General features: G+C 46.8%; 1 protein-coding gene across 2 annotated transcripts in view; it reads right to left on the minus strand.

Moving 5' to 3' along the window:
* Positions 1-1,645: 1,645 nt before the first annotated feature.
* Positions 1,646-17,341, minus strand: part of WARS2 (tryptophanyl tRNA synthetase 2, mitochondrial) — a 38,153-nt gene continuing 22,457 nt past the window's right edge. Inside the window, exons 4-6 of one of the 2 annotated variants that reach the window (XM_077293610.1) lie at positions 13,458-13,543; positions 3,328-3,446; positions 1,646-3,240 (exon numbers count right to left, since the gene is read on the minus strand). In XM_077293610.1, the coding sequence (XP_077149725.1) occupies positions 2,792-3,240; positions 3,328-3,446; positions 13,458-13,543 (654 nt within the window). In that variant the 3' untranslated portion in view covers positions 1,646-2,791. The remainder of the gene's footprint in view (positions 3,241-3,327; positions 3,447-13,457; positions 13,544-17,341) is intronic. The other variant, XM_077293609.1, reaches the window with a different exon arrangement.

Consider the following 17,341-nt stretch of genomic DNA (forward strand, 5'->3'; position numbering starts at 1 on the left):
TCCCCTCATTGTGTTCCTGGAGCCCCTGGAGAGCATTCGCATCAGCTGATGCTCCTGCTCTCCACGGGAGATTGTCGAGGGACAATCGTTTTAATTGAATTTCTGTGGATCACGGAGTATAGTGTTTGTTTATTATTTTAATATTTTTTACAGATGACAATGGCTTCGGGGAACAAAGTGACAAGTGATGGTGAGTATGTAATCTATGTTATATGTACTGTATGTCTATATGTCTGTTGTATGTATGTACTGTATGTATGTACTGTATGTGGCATGTTGCATGGTGCATGTCATGTTGCATGTCACATGCTGCATGTCGTTGCATGCTGCATGTCATCGCATGTTGCATGTCGTCGCATGTTGCGTGTCGCATGTCATCGCATGCTGCAAGTCATCGCATGTTGCATGTTGTCGAATATTGCATGTCGTCGCATGTCATCGCATGTTGCATGTCGTATGTCGCATGTCATCGCATGTCGTATGTTGCATGTCGTCGCATGTCATCGCATGTTGCATGTCGCCGCATGGTGCATGTCGCATTTCATCGCATGTTGCATGTCGCCGCATGGTGCATGTCGCATGTCGTCGCATGGTGCATGTCGTCGCATGGTGCATGTCGCCGCATGGTGCATGTCGCATGTCATCGCATGTTGCATGTCATATGTCATCGCATGGTGCATGTCACATGGTGCATGTCGTCGCATGTTGTCACATGTCGCATACCATCGCATTGTGCATGTCGCATGTTGTCGCATGTTGCATGTCATCGCATGCTGTCACATGTCATCGCATGTTGCCGTATGTTGCATGTCGTCGCATGGTGCATGTCGTTGCATGATGTCGCATGTCATATGTTGCATGTCGCTTGTCACATGTGACATCATGCAACATGTGACAACATGTTACATGTCACATGGTGTGTGTTGTATGTATGTATGTACTGTATATGTGTATGTGTTTTTTTTTTTTTACATTCAACACATTAGCCGGATGATGGGACTACTACTGTCCCATCATTGGCTAATGTGTCAATCACTGCCACTGTAGCAGGCAGAGCCCGATGGGACTTGTAGTCCCATCAGACGATGCCTGCACAGACACACACACACACACCCATGACCACCCCTCGCAGCAGACCCACCGCAGACTCCAGCACCGCCCGCACATACCGGCGCCGACACGCAGACCCCCGGCGCCCGCACATACTGGCGCCAGCACGCAGACCCCTGGCGCCCGCCCGCACATACCGGTGCCGGCACGCAGACCCCCGGCGCCCGCCCGCACATACCGGTGCCGGCACGCACATACCGGCACCGAAACGCAGACCCCCGGCGCCCGCACATACTGGCGCCGGCACACAGACCCCCGGTGCCCGCCCGCACATACCGGTGCTGCCGGCACGCAGACCCCCGGCGCCCGCACATACCGGCGCCGGCCCGCACATACCGGTGCCGGCACGCAGACCCCGGCCCGCACATACCGGCGCCGGCACGCAGACCCCCAGCGCCCGCACAATCATCCCTGCCTAGCCCCGCCTGCCCCCAGCACAGCCCCGCCCACAGCCCAGTCACTCTTGATGAGTGACTGCTGGCTGTGAGGCTGGCTCACGCCTGCTGCTGACGTCACGTCAATTTCCAGAGTCTGGAAATTGACGTGACGTCGGCGGAAATAAGCGGCGGCTGCAGCTTGGGGGTCACGTGACCCGGACTCAGCCGCCGGAATAGCGCCGCTCACAGGCGAAAACGGCAACGGAAGGTATTTACACAATTCATTAGGGGCCCCGGGGGGATACATTGGGGGGTTAATTGAAAGTAGTGGACAACCCCTTTACTAACGCGGCGATACTAAATATGTGTACTTTTATTGTTTGATTTTTTATTTAGATAAAGAAATGTATTTATGGGAACAATATATATATTTTTTTATTTATTTAGGAATTTTTTTTTTTTTACTTTGTCCCAGGGGGGACATCACTGTATAGTGACAGATCGCTGATCTGACGTGCCCTGCTCCTGACTTACCAGCGCCTGCTCTGAGCCACCTCCCTGCAGGACCCGGATGCAGCCCTGAGGCCATTTTGGATCCGGGGCCTGCAGGGAGGAGACGCTCGGTACAAGGTGAGCACATCGCCTTGTACCGATCGTCTCAGGGAAGCCCGCAGGGAGCCCCCTCCCTGCGCGATGCTTCCCTGTACCGCCGGAACACTGCGATCATGTTTGATCGCAGTGTGCCGGGGGTTATTGTGCCAGGGGAGATCCGTGACCGCTCCTGGCACATAGTGCCAGATGTCAGCTGTGATAGTCAGCTGACACCCGGCCGCGCTCGGCCACGCTCCCCCCCGTGAGCGCGGCCGATCGCATATGACGTACTATCCCGTCACTGGGAATTAAGTCCCAGGTCACCTTGACGGGATAGTACGTCATATGGGATTAAGGGGTTAAAGGGTCGGTGTCCCCTCTACATAAAGCTGTATAACTGTACAATGAAAGCTGCCCTTTTCTAGGAGACCCCCCGCCTATATGCCCCCCTATTTCAGGACCCCTGCTTGCTGTCAGTCGCTCACCCAACAGACGAGCTTGTTGCAGTTTTTACCTGTATGTCAAATATTATTTCTGCTCCAAGTAATTTTGAAACTGATACATTGCAACAAATTCTCAGCTGTGAGAGCAGAATTCACTTTTCACATAACTGATATTTGCCCTTACTGACAGCAAAGATTCTGGAAATAGTAAAAAATACAAGAGTATCAGAAAGTTGCAGAAATGATACAATGAGGCTGTTTTTGGCCTCGTCATCTTAGTCCAACCAGCCGGCAGACTGCGTCGTACACCGGAGCCGCCACCTCCCGCGCCCCCTGAGCCCCATGCTCCAGCACCTGCGTAAGGAACCCCACATCCCCCCTGAGTCTGTGGATCTCCTCCCGGATGGGAGCCAGCTGGGTGATCACGGCCTCTGCCACCACCAGCTTGTACTGTGCAGTCTCCAGTCCACGGCTCTGCTTCACCAGCTCCTCGGGGGTGTGGCCAGTCACAGCACTGTGGATGGCCACCAGGTTAGAGACGCCCGGCCGCTCTTCTGGGTCATAGGTCACCTCTGAGGTGCAGTCCGTCACAGCCTTGCGGAACTTCATGATTATTTCATCCGGTGTGTCTGTCAGCCGCACAGCGGCCAGATTCTGAGGGTCCGACTTTGACATCTTCACTGTAGGGTCTCGGAGGGAGCGAATCTTCTTGGAGCAACCTATAAAAACATGCAACATTAACCCTTAGGTCATATCCCATCCCTATCCCCTTCCAGCCATCGACGTCAGATTCGGCCGACACTCACTCATCAGAGCTCTGGGGATCGGGAAGAATTCTCCGTATCGATGATTGAAGATCCGCGCCACATCCTGCGTCAGCTCCAAGTGCTGGGCCTGGTCATCACCCACCGGGACGTGAGTGGACCTGTCACAGACGGAGAACGGACACTATAACTACACTGATGCGTTTCAGGTCACGTCAGCCCCGACTTATGGCAACCACGTCATAGCCAAAACCACTGGTAAAGGTCACACCAGCCACAACGTCAAGAAAACACTTCATTCTTACAGCTAGGACCTTTCTCAATAACTGACGCGTTCCAGGCCAGTGTTATTACAACTCACCAATAAGAGCTCTGTACTCAGCCTAAAGTATGTGACAAACCAACGCGTTCCAGGCCAGGGTTATTACAACTCACCAATAAGAGCTCTGTACTCAGCCTAAAGTATGTGACAAACCAACGCGTTCCAGTCCAGGGTTATTACAACTCACCGATAAGAGCTCTGTACTCAGCCTAAAGTATGTGACAAACCAACGCGTTCCAGTCCAGGGTTATTACAACTCACCGATAAGAGCTCTGTACTCAGCCTAAAGTATGTGACAAACCAACACGTTCCAGGCCAGTGTTATTACAACTCACCTATAAGAGCTATGTACTCAGCCTAAAGTATGTGACAAACCAACACATTCCAGGCCAGTGTTATTACAACCCACCGATAACAGCTCTGTACTCCACCTAAAGTATGTGACAAACCAACGCGTTCCAGGCCAGTGTTATTACAACTCACCAATAAGAGCTCTGTACTCAGCCTAAAGTATGTGACAAACCAACGCGTTCCAGGCCAGTGTTATTACAACCCACCGATAACAGCTCTGTACTCAGCCTAAAGTGTGACAAACCAACGCGTTCCAGGCCAGTGTTATTACAATTCACCTATAAGAGCTCTGTACTCAGCCTAAAGTATGTGACAAACCAACGCGTTCCAGTCCAGTGTTATTACAACCCACCGATAACAGCTCTGTACTCAGCCTAAAGTGTGACAAACCAACGCGTTCCAGGCCAGTGTTATTACAACTCACCTATAAGAGCTCTGTACTCAGCCTAAAGTATGTGACAAACCAACATGTTCCAGGCCAGTGTTATTACAACTCACCTATAAGAGCTCTGTACTCAGCCTAAAGTATGTGACAAACCAACGCGTTCCAGGCCAGTGTTATTACAACCCACCGATAACAGCTCTGTACTCAGCCTAAAGTGTGACAAACCAACGCGTTCCAGGCCAGTGTTATTACAACCCACCGATAACAGCTCTGTACTCAGCCTAAAGTATGTGACAAACCAACGCGTTCCAGGCCAGTGTTACTACAACTCGCCTATAAGAGCTCTGTACTCAGCCTAAAGTATGTGACAAACCAACACGTTCCAGTCCAGTGTTATTACAACCCACCTATAAGAGCTCTGTACTCAGCCTAAAGTATGTGACAAACCAACACGTTCCAGTCCGGTGTTATTACAACTCACCTATAAGAGCTGTGTACTCAGCCTAAATTATGTGACAAACCAACGCGTTCCAGGCCAGTGTTATTAAAACCCACCGATAACAGCTCTGTACTCAGCCTAAAGTATGTGACAAACCAACGCGTTCCAGTCCAGTGTTATTACAACTCCCCAATAAGTGCTCTGTACCAAGCCTAAAGTATGTGACAAACCAACGCGTTCCAGTCCAGTGTTATTACAACCCACCGATAATAGCTCTGTACTCAGCCTAAAGTATGTGACAAACCAATGCGTTCCAGGCCAGTGTTACTACAACTCACCTATAAGAGCTCTGTACTCAGCCTAAAGTATGTGACATACCAACGGGTTCCAGTCCAGTGTTATTACAACTCGCCTATAAGAGCTCTGTACTCCGCCTAAAGTATGTGACAAACCAACACGTTCCAGTCCAGTGTTATTACAACTCCCCAATAAGTGCTCAGTACTAAGCCTAAAGTATGTGACAAACCAACGCGTTCCAGTCCAGTGTTATTACAACTCGCCTATAAGAGCTCTGTACTCAGCCTAAAGTATGTGACAAACCAACACGTTCCAGTCCAGTGTTATTACAATTCCCCAATAAGTGCTCTGTACTCCGCCTAAAGTATGTGACAAACCAACGCGTTCCAGTCCAGTGTTATTACAACTCGCCTATAAGAGCTCTGTACTCAGCCTAAAGTATGTGACAAACCAACACATTCCAGTCCAGTGTTATTACAACTCACCTATAAGAGCTCTGTACTCAGCCTAAAGTATGTGACAAACCAACGCGTTCCAGGCCAGTGTTATTACAACTCACCAATAAGAGCTCTGTACTCAGCCTAAAGTATGTGACAAACCAACACGTTCCAGGCCAGTGTTATTACAACTCACCAATAAGAGCTCTGTACTCAGCTTAAAGTATGTGACAAACCAACACGTTCCAGGCCAGTGTTATTACAACTCACCAATAAGAGCTCTGTACTCAGCCTAAAGTATGTGACAAACCAACACGTTCCAGTCCAGTGTTATTACAACTCACCTATAAGAGCTCTGTACTCAGCCTAAATTATGTGACAAACCAACGCGTTCCAGGCCAGTGTTATTACAATTCACCAATAAGAGCTCTGTACTCAGCCTAAAGTATGTGACAAACCAACATGTTCCAGGCCAGTGTTATTACAACTCACCAATAAAAGCTCTGTACTCAGCTTAAAGTATGTGACAAACCAACGCGTTCCAGGCCAGTGTTATTACAATTCACCTATAAGAGCTCTGTACTCAGCCTAAATTATGTGACAAACCAACGCGTTCCAGGCCAGTGTTATTACAATTCACCAATAAGAGCTCTGTACTCAGCCTAAAGTATGTGACAAACCAACGCGTTCCAGGCCAGTGTTATTACAACTCACCTATAAGAGCTCTGTACTCAGCCTAAAGTATGTGACATACCAACGCGTTCCAGTCCAGTGTTATTACAACTCGCCTATAAGAGCTCTGTACTCCGCCTAAAGTATGTGACAAACCAACGCGTTCCAGTCCAGTGTTATTACAACTCCCCAATAAGTGCTCTGTACTAAGCCTAAAGTATGTGACACACCAACGCGTTCCAGTCCAGTGTTATTACAACTCGCCTATAAGAGCTCTGTACTCAGCCTAAAGTATGTGACAAACCAACGCGTTCCAGTCCAGTGTTATTACAACTCGCCTATAAGAGCTCTGTACTCCGCCTAAAGTATGTGACAAACCAACACGTTCCAGTCCGGTGTTATTACAACTCGCCTGTAAGAGCTCTGTACTCAGCCTAAAGTATGTGACAAACCAACGCGTTCCAGGCCAGTGTTATTACAACTCACCAATAAGAGCTCTGTACTCAGCCTAAAGTATGTGACAAACCAACACGTTCCAGGCCAGTGTTATTACAACTCACCAATAAGAGCTCTGTACTCCGCCTAAAGTATGTAACAAACCAACGCGTTCCAGGCCAGTGTTATTACAACTCACCAATAAGAGCTCTGTACTCAGCCTAAAGTATGTGACAAACCAACACGTTCCAGGCCAGTGTTATTACAACTCACCAATAAGAGCTCTGTACTCCGCCTAAAGTATGTGACAAACCAACACGTTCCAGTCCAGTGTTATTACAATTCCCCAATAAGAGCTCAGTACTCAGCCTAAAGTATGTGACAAACCAACACGTTCCAGGCCAGTGTTATTACAACTCACCAATAAAAGCTCTGTACTCAGCTTAAAGTATGTGACAAACCAACGCGTTCCAGGCCAGTGTTATTACAATTCACCAATAAGAGCTCTGTACTCAGCCTAAATTATGTGACAAACCAACGCGTTCCAGGCCAGTGTTATTACAATTCACCAATAAGAGCTCTGTACTCAGCCTAAAGTATGTGACAAACCAACACGTTCCAGGCCAGTGTTATTAAAACCCACCGATAACAGCTCTGTACTCAGCCTAAAGTGTGACAAACCAACGCGTTCCAGGCCAGTGTTATTACAATTCACCTATAAGAGCTCTGTACTCAGCCTAAAGTATGTGACAAACCAACGCGTTCCAGGCCAGTGTTATTACAATTCACCTATAAGAGCTCTGTACTCAGTCTAAAGTATGTGACAAACCAACGCGTTCCAGGCCAGTGTTATTACAATTCACCAATAAGAGCTCTGTACTCAGCCTAAAGTATGTGACAAACCAACACGTTCCAGGCCAGTGTTATTACAACTCACCAATAAAAGCTCTGTAGTCAGCTTAAAGTATGTGACAAACCAACGCGTTCCAGGCCAGTGTTATTAAAATTCACCTATAAGAGCTCTGTACTCCGCCTAAAGTATGTGACAAACCAACGCGTTCCAGTCCAGTGTTATTACAACTCGCCTATAAGAGCTCTGTACTCAGCCTAAAGTATGTGACAAACCAACGCGTTCCAGTCCAGTGTTATTACAACCCACCGATAACAGCTCTGTACTCAGCCTAAAGTATGTGACAAACCAACGCGTTCCAGGCCAGTGTTATTACAACTCACCTATAAGAGCTCTGTACTCAACCTAAAGTATGTGACATACCAACGCGTTCCAGTCCAGTGTTATTACAACTCGCCTATAAGAGCTCTGTACTCCGCCTAAAGTATGTGACAAACCAACGCGTTCCAGTCCAGTGTTATTACAACTCCCCAATAAGTGCTCTGTACTAAGCCTAAAGTATGTGACACACCAACGCGTTCCAGTCCAGTGTTATTACAACTCGCCTATAAGAGCTCTGTACTCAGCCTAAAGTATGTGACATACCAACGCGTTCCAGTCCAGTGTTATTACAACTCGCCTATAAGAGCTCTGTACTCCGCCTAAAGTATGTGACAAACCAACGCGTTCCAATCCAGTGTTATTACAACTCGCCTATAAGAGCTCTGTACTCCGCCTAAAGTATGTGACAAACCAACACGTTCCAGGCCAGTGTTATTACAACTCGCCGCTAAGAGCTCTGTACTCAGCCTAAAGTGTGACAAACCAACGCGTTCCAGGCCAGTGTTATTACAATTCACCTATAAGAGCTCTGTACTCAGCCTAAAGTATGTGACAAACCAACGCGTTCCAGTCCAGTGTTATTACAACCCACCGATAACAGCTCTGTACTCAGCCTAAAGTATGTGACAAACCAACACGTTCCAGTCCGGTGTTATTACAACTCGCCTGTAAGAGCACTGTACTCCGCCTAAAGTATGTGACAAACCAACGCGTTCCAGTCCAGTGTTACTACAACTCGCCTATAAGAGCTCTGTACTCAGCCTAAAGTATGTGACAAACCAACACGTTCCAGTCCAGTGTTATTACAACCCACCTATAAGAGCTGTGTACTCAGCCTAAATTATGTGACAAACCAACGCGTTCCAGGCCAGTGTTATTAAAACCCACCGATAACAGCTCTGTACTCAGCCTAAAGTATGTGACAAACCAACGCGTTCCAGTCCAGTGTTATTACAACTCCCCAATAAGTGCTCTGTACTAAGCCTAAAGTATGTGACAAACCAACGCGTTCCAGTCCAGTGTTATTACAACTCGCCTATAAGAGCTCTGTACTCAGCCTAAAGTATGTGACAAACCAACACGTTCCAGGCCAGTGTTATTATAACCCACCGATAACAGCTCTGTACTCAGCCTAAAGTGTGACAAACCAACGCGTTCCAGGCCAGTGTTATTACAATTCACCTATAAGAGCTCTGTACTCAGCCTAAAGTATGTGACAAACCAACACGTTCCAGGCCAGTGTTATTACAATTCCCCAATAAGTGCTCTGTACTCCGCCTAAAGTATGTGACAAACCAACGCATTCCAGTCCAGTGTTATTACAATTCCCCAATAAGTGCTCTGTACTAAGCCTAAAGTATGTGATAAACCAACGCGTTCCAGGCCAGAGTTATTACAATTCACCTATAAGAGCTCTGTACTCAGCCTAAAGTATGTGACAAACCAACACGTTCCAGTCCAGTGTTATTACAACTCACCTATAAGAGCTCTGTACTCAGTCTAAAGTATGTGACAAACCAACGCGTTCCAGGCCAGTGTTATTACAACTCACCAATAAGAGCTCTGTACTCAGCCTAAAGTATGTGACAAACCAACACGTTCCAGGCCAGTGTTATTACAACTCACCAATAAGAGCTCTGTACTCAGCTTAAAGTATGTGACAAACCAACACGTTCCAGGCCAGTGTTATTACAACTCACCAATAAGAGCTCTGTACTCAGCCTAAAGTATGTGACAAACCAACACGTTCCAGTCCAGTGTTATTACAACTCACCTATAAGAGCTCTGTACTCAGCCTAAATTATGTGACAAACCAACGCGTTCCAGGCCAGTGTTATTACAATTCACCAATAAGAGCTCTGTACTCAGCCTAAAGTATGTGACAAACCAACGCGTTCCAGGCCAGTGTTATTACAACTCACCTATAAAAGCTCTGTACTCAGCTTAAAGTATGTGACAAACCAACGCGTTCCAGGCCAGTGTTATTACAATTCACCTATAAGAGCTCTGTACTCAGCCTAAATTATGTGACAAACCAACACGTTCCAGGCCAGTGTTATTACAACTCACCAATAAAAGCTCTGTACTCAGCTTAAAGTATGTGACAAACCAACGCGTTCCAGGCCAGTGTTATTACAATTCACCAATAAGAGCTCTGTACTCAGCCTAAAGTATGTGACAAACCAACACGTTCCAGGCCAGTGTTATTAAAACCCACCGATAACAGCTCTGTACTCAGCCTAAAGTGTGACAAACCAACGCGTTCCAGGCCAGTGTTATTACAATTCACCTATAAGAGCTCTGTACTCAGCCTAAAGTATGTGACAAACCAACGCGTTCCAGGCCAGTGTTATTACAATTCACCTATAAGAGCTCTGTACTCAGCCTAAAGTATGTGACAAACCAACACGTTCCAGGCCAGTGTTATTACAACTCACCAATAAAAGCTCTGTAGTCAGCTTAAAGTATGTGACAAACCAACGCGTTCCAGGCCAGTGTTATTACAATTCACCTATAAGAGCTCTGTACTCCGCCTAAAGTATGTGACAAACCAATGCGTTCCAGTCCAGTGTTATTACAACTCCCCAATAAGTGCTCAGTACTAAGCCTAAAGTATGTGACAAACCAACGCGTTCCAGTCCAGTGTTATTACAACTCGCCTATAAGAGCTCTGTACTCAGCCTAAAGTATGTGACAAACCAACGCGTTCCAGGCCAGTGTTATTACAACTCACCTATAAGAGCTCTGTACTCAGCCTAAAGTATGTGACAAACCAACACGTTCCAGTCCAGTGTTATTACAACCCACCGATAACAGCTCTGTACTCAGCCTAAAGTATGTGACAAACCAACGCGTTCCAGGCCAGTGTTATTATAACCCACCGATAACAGCTCTGTACTCAGCCTAAAGTGTGACAAACCAACGCGTTCCAGGCCAGTGTTATTACAATTCACCTATAAGAGCTCTGTACTCAGCCTAAAGTATGTGACAAACCAACGCGTTCCAGGCCAGTGTTATTACAATTCACCTATAAGAGCTCTGTACTCAGCCTAAAGTATGTGACAAACCAACACGTTCCAGGCCAGTGTTATTACAACTCACCAATAAAAGCTCTGTAGTCAGCTTAAAGTATGTGACAAACCAACGCGTTCCAGGCCAGTGTTATTACAATTCACCTATAAGAGCTCTGTACTCCGCCTAAAGTATGTGACAAACCAATGCGTTCCAGTCCAGTGTTATTACAACTCCCCAATAAGTGCTCAGTACTAAGCCTAAAGTATGTGACAAACCAACGCGTTCCAGTCCAGTGTTATTACAACTCGCCTATAAGAGCTCTGTACTCAGCCTAAAGTATGTGACAAACCAACGCGTTCCAGGCCAGTGTTATTACAACTCACCTATAAGAGCTCTGTACTCAGCCTAAAGTATGTGACAAACCAACACGTTCCAGTCCAGTGTTATTACAACCCACCGATAACAGCTCTGTACTCAGCCTAAAGTATGTGACAAACCAACGCGTTCCAGGCCAGTGTTATTATAACCCACCGATAACAGCTCTGTACTCAGCCTAAAGTGTGACAAACCAACGCGTTCCAGGCCAGTGTTATTACAAATCACCTATAAGAGCTCTGTACTCAGCCTAAAGTATGTGACAAACCAACACGTTCCAGGCCAGTGTTATTACAACTCACCTATAAGAGCTCTGTACTCAGCCTAAAGTATGTGACAAACCAACACGTTCCAGGCCAGTGTTATTACAACCCACCGATAACAGCTCTGTACTCAGCCTAAAGTGTGACAAACCAACGCGTTCCAGGCCAGTGTTATTACAAATCACCTATAAGAGCTCTGTACTCAGCCTAAAGTATGTGACAAACCAACACGTTCCAGGCCAGTGTTATTACAACTCACCTATAAGAGCTCTGTACTCAGCTTAAAGTATGTGACAAACCAACACGTTCCAGGCCAGTGTTATTACAACTCACCAATAAGAGCTCTGTACTCAGCCTAAAGTATGTGACAAACCAACACGTTCCAGTCCAGTGTTATTACAACTCACCTATAAGAGCTCTGTACTCAGCCTAAATTATGTGACAAACCAACGCGTTCCAGGCCAGTGTTATTACAATTCACCAATAAGAGCTCTGTACTCAGCCTAAAGTATGTGACAAACCAACACGTTCCAGGCCAGTGTTATTACAACTCACCAATAAAAGCTCTGTACTCAGCTTAAAGTATGTGACAAACCAACGCGTTCCAGGCCAGTGTTATTACAATTCACCAATAAGAGCTCTGTACTCAGCCTAAAGTATGTGACAAACCAACACGTTCCAGGCCAGTGTTATTAAAACCCACCGATAACAGCTCTGTACTCAGCCTAAAGTGTGACAAACCAACGCGTTCCAGGCCAGTGTTATTACAATTCACCTATAAGAGCTCTGTACTCAGCCTAAAGTATGTGACAAACCAACGCGTTCCAGGCCAGTGTTATTACAATTCACCTATAAGAGCTCTGTACTCAGTCTAAAGTATGTGACAAACCAACGCGTTCCAGTCCAGTGTTATTACAACTCACTGATAAAAGCTCTGTACTCCGCCTAAAGTATGTGACAAACCAACACGTTCCAGGCCAGTGTTATTACAACTCACCGATAAGAGCTCTGTACTCAGCCTAAAGTGTGTGACAAACCAACGCGTTCCAGTCCAGTGTTATTACAACTCACCGATAAGAGCTCTGTACTCAGCTTAAAGTATGTGACAAACCAACACGTTCCAGGCCAGTGTTATTACAACTCACCAATAAGAGCTCTGTACTCCGCCTAAAGTATGTGACAAACCAACGCGTTCCAGGCCAGTGTTATTACAACTCGCCGGTAAGAGCTCTGTACTCAGCCTAAAGTATGTGACAAACCAACACGTTCCAGGCCATCATGGAACCGTCTCCTTGGACTTTGGTACTTTTTCACTGATTTTAGCTGTGTTACAATACTGGTCCTTACACAAAACAAATCCTTATTACGTTAGAATATTCAACAAATGTGGCACATTTCAGTCCATCAGGGCACGGAGACCATTTCATAATATCTAACCCAAAATCACCGAGAAGAAAATGAAGAAATTATCACCGGCTCTAAAACAAATCCTTATTACATTCACAGACTGATGCGTTTCAGGAACAATGGTGCTGAACTGGTCTCTTCTAGTCTCTAATAACATCACATTATGGGAAGATATCGGGTCACAGCAGCCGCCACGTGACATCGCATTGCAGGCACCTCGGCCATTTTCTGCATCTACTTCCTATATACATTACAGGCTGATTACGGCATGTCCACGCGCTTCAGGCTAAAGTGCACGGTTGTAACTTATTACATTTTCTCAGCTGGGGTCACGCATTTGGGGTCAAGGATTACATCTTTGGGGGTCACATGCCAGTGGCTTTCCGCCATCACAGCAGGAATTCACAAACAATCCAACACATTTCAGGCGATAACCAAGGGCTGTTGCGACCAGAAAGCTCCCAGATCTTCCTGCGCTGGTCCCGGGGGCGGCTGGGGGTCCGATCACTGACTGGGGCTGTACCCCCGTCCGCTGGGACTCACTTGTAGAGCAGAATATCAGCTGCCTGCAGCACGGGGTAAGTGAACAGCCCGACGCTTCCCTCATTCTTCTGGTTCAGACTTTTCATCTGTCAATCAAGAAAAACTAATTTCACACTCCGGTCTTAAGGTGACACCCTATCGGAAAATCTACACACACACCATAGCATATACTCCAATCCCATCCAAAGCTGCACACAAACTTCTGCTGGAATTCAGCTTCTGCCGGGCAGCAGTGATGGTGCAGAATAGTGAGTGCAGCTCTGGAGGTGACTGGAGGATAAGACATAATGTAACAGGAGAATAGTGACTGCAGCTCTGGAGGTGACTGAAGGATAAGACATGATGTAATATGACATAGTGGTCATGGGAGATGTCAACTATCCAGACATTTGTTGGGACTCTCTCTTAGGCAAAACTAACAGGTCAAGCAAATTCTTATCCTCTCTTGCTGACAACTTTATCTTCCAAAAGGTAGGAGAGAAAACAAGGGGATCTGTTACCTTGGATCTAATCCTTATAAACAGGGAGGAAATTGTTGAGCAGGTAAGAGTGGCTGGGACCCTAGGATGTAGCGACCATGCTATTTTAGAATTTTGGATAACTAGAGGAGGAAGACCTGTGAAGACTCAGACGTCAAGGTTATATTTCAGAAAGGCAGATTTTAAGGGACTCAGAGAATCGGAGGGATCCAATGGCTGGATATACTTAAGGACAAAAATGGCCAGGAAGGTTGGGAAATCTTGAAAAATGAGATTCTCAAAGCACAATCGTTAACAATTCCAGAAAGAGGGAAGAATACGGAGCATTTAAGGAAACCAGGATGGATGAACACAGAACTTAAACACATGCTAAAAAGGAAGAAAGAAATGTTTATCATCTGGAAAGAGGGAGGCATACCTAAAGAATATAATGCTGTCTGAAGAACCTGCAGGGCACAAATCAGATTAGCTAAAGCTGACAATGAACTAAGGTTTGCAAGAGACGTCAAAAGTAATAAAAAAGGATTTTGGGGATATGTCAAAAGTAAAACAAAAGTCAAAGATGCTATAGGATTTTTACAGGATGAAAATGATGAAATGGTAAGAAAGGATGTTGAGAAGCTGAACTTTTAAATTCCTATTTTGCATCTGTTTTCTCTCAGAAAGGAAATGTAACATCAACTGATTTTCACTGTCCTATTAAAGGGGTAGAAGAATCCAGGATATCTATAAACAAAGATAGTGAGGAAACACTTAACTAGCATAAATGAATTCAAGTCTCCAGGTCCAGATAATTACACCCCAGAGTACTGAAGGAGGTAGCAGAAGAAATTTTTGAACCACTCTCCATAATCTTTGAAAATTCTTAGAGAACAGGAGAAGTCCCAGAAGACTGGAGAAGAACAAATGTTGTTCCTATCTTTAAAAAGGGGAAAAAGGTGGACCCAGGGAACTATAGGCTGGTGAGTCTGAGGTCTATACCAGGAAAGATCTTTGAACAAATTATTAAACAACATGTATGTAAGTACCTGGATAAGAGTGAAGTGATTAACCAGAGTCAGCATGGGTTTGTAACTAATCAGTCATGTCAGACTAACTTAATTTCCTTCTATGACAGAATCACTGACTGGGTGGATCAGGGAAATGCTGTAGATATAGTATATCTTGACTTCAGCAAAGCATTTGACAAAGTATCTCACACAGTAGCGTAGCTACTGGGGGGGCAGAGGGGGCCATTGCCCCGGGCCCTGTCACATGAAGGGGCCCACCGGGAGCCAGGGCCACTTCTGTGAGGAGGCAGAGCACCGCATAGGAGCAGAGCAGTATAATGTCTGCTCCCATCTGACGGAGACTCTGCACGCTGCTAGCACAGTGGTGGCTGCAGTCTCCCTCCTGCAGTGAATGGTTTCGCCCGTCTGACCTGATCATGAAGCTTTTCCCGGCTGCAGTTTTCCTCACTCTGTGCACGCTGGGATTGGCTCAGGCACGCTGGGTCCTAGTGCCCACCTTGCATTACACTTACACTTCCTGGTCCTGCCTGCAGTGCACACTTCATCAGTAAGTGCTGGGGATGGAACTGATTAGGTTTATTAAATTCAGGTATGTCACTGTGAGGCCGTTGGGGTATTGTGGGGGCTGAAAGTGAGTGAGGGGAGACAGGACACTGGGGGGTGAATGTGAGACCATGGGGGTACTGTGGGGGAGGGGGGACAGGGTACTGGGGGGTGAAGGTGAGATCATGGGGGTATTGTGGGGGAGGGGGGACAGGGTACTGGGGGGTGAATGTGAGACCATTTGGGTGTTGTGAGTGCAGAAGGTGGGTGAGGTGGGACAGGTCACTGGGGGCTGAATATTATAATGTTTTGTTATGATATTATATGTGCTCCATCAAGTAATATTTGCTGTCTGGGGAGGCTGGAGATGGGGGGGGGGGCTTTTGATACGGACCACCTGGGCCTTTTATGAGTATTAGTATAAGGAGCCGCATACAGTAGCCAAGAGCTGCATCACATTTACAGCACCACCACTTTTTTTTTATTTCACTGCTGGAGCGGTGCTGACAATCCCCGTCCCCTGCCCCCTGTCTGATCCTCACCTTCTGGCATTTTCATCTGTTTTAGTCTCCGCTCGGCTCCGTCTCCTGCAGTTTGTGACCTGTCCGAGGCTCCAGTGTATCATGGAGCAGCGCAGAGGTCACTAATCAGTGTGAGTCTGTGGGAGCCTCGTTCTGGCCTCTTTCTCACTCTCAGGCTATGTGCACATGGTGCGGATCTGCAGCAGTTTTCCATCTGGTTTACAGTGCCATGTAAACCTATGGAAAACCAAATCCACAGTGCACATGGTGCGGAAAATACTGCGCGGAAACCCTGCGTTGTATTTTCCGCAGCATGTCAATTCTTTTGCGGATTCCGCAGCGTTTTACACCTGCTCCTGTATAGGAATCCGCAGGTGGTAAAACGCAGGTGAAATCTGCACAAAAACCGCAGGAAATACACGGTAAATCTGCACACGAATCCGCCACAAGTGCACATAGCCTCATAGTCTTACATTGAGCGCTTGTGACATAGCTTCTACCTTCTTGCCTGTCAGAAGCTGCGCTCACAAGTTTGAGCAGCGGCACTGCAGCAGTGCCACAACATAGTGAATACGCCGGAGGATGAGTAAATGACCAGGGCATCCAAATCATGACAGGGAGCTGCGGGACCATCATACTGTGTATAAGGGAGCTGTGGGCCCATCATACTGTGTATAAGGGAGCTGCGGACCCATCATACTGTGTATAAGGAAGCTGCGGCCCATCATACTGTGTATAAGGGAGCTGCGGGCCCATCATACTGTGTATAAGGGAGCTGTGAATCCATCATACTGTGTATAAGGAAGCTGTGGGCCCATCATACTGTGTATAAGGGAGCTGTGAATCCAACATACTGTGTATAAGGGAGCTGTGAGTCCATCACACTGTGTATAAGGGAGCTGCGGCACCATCATACTGTGTATAAGGGAGCTGTGAATCCAACATACTGTGTATAAGGGAGCTGTGAGTCCATCACACTGTGTATAAGGGAGCTGCGGGCCCATCATACTGTGTATAAGGGAGCTGCGGACCCATCATACTGTGTATAAGGGAGCTGTGAATCCATCATACTGTGTATAAGGGAGCTGTGAGTCCATCACACTGTGTATAAGGGAGCTGCGGGCCCATCATACTGTGTATAAGGGAGCTGCGGGCCCATCATACTGTGTATAAGGGAGCTGCGGGCCCATCATACTGTGTATAAGGGAGCTGCGGGCCCATCATACTGTGTATAAGGGAGCTGCGGGCCCATCATACTGTGTATATGGGAGCTGCGGGACCATCATACTGTGTATAAGGGAGCTGCGGGCCCATCATACTGTGTATAAGGG

Source organism: Ranitomeya variabilis, chromosome 3 (assembly GCF_051348905.1).
Source record: "Ranitomeya variabilis isolate aRanVar5 chromosome 3, aRanVar5.hap1, whole genome shotgun sequence".
In the NCBI taxonomy this organism is placed as follows: domain Eukaryota; kingdom Metazoa; phylum Chordata; class Amphibia; order Anura; family Dendrobatidae; genus Ranitomeya; species Ranitomeya variabilis.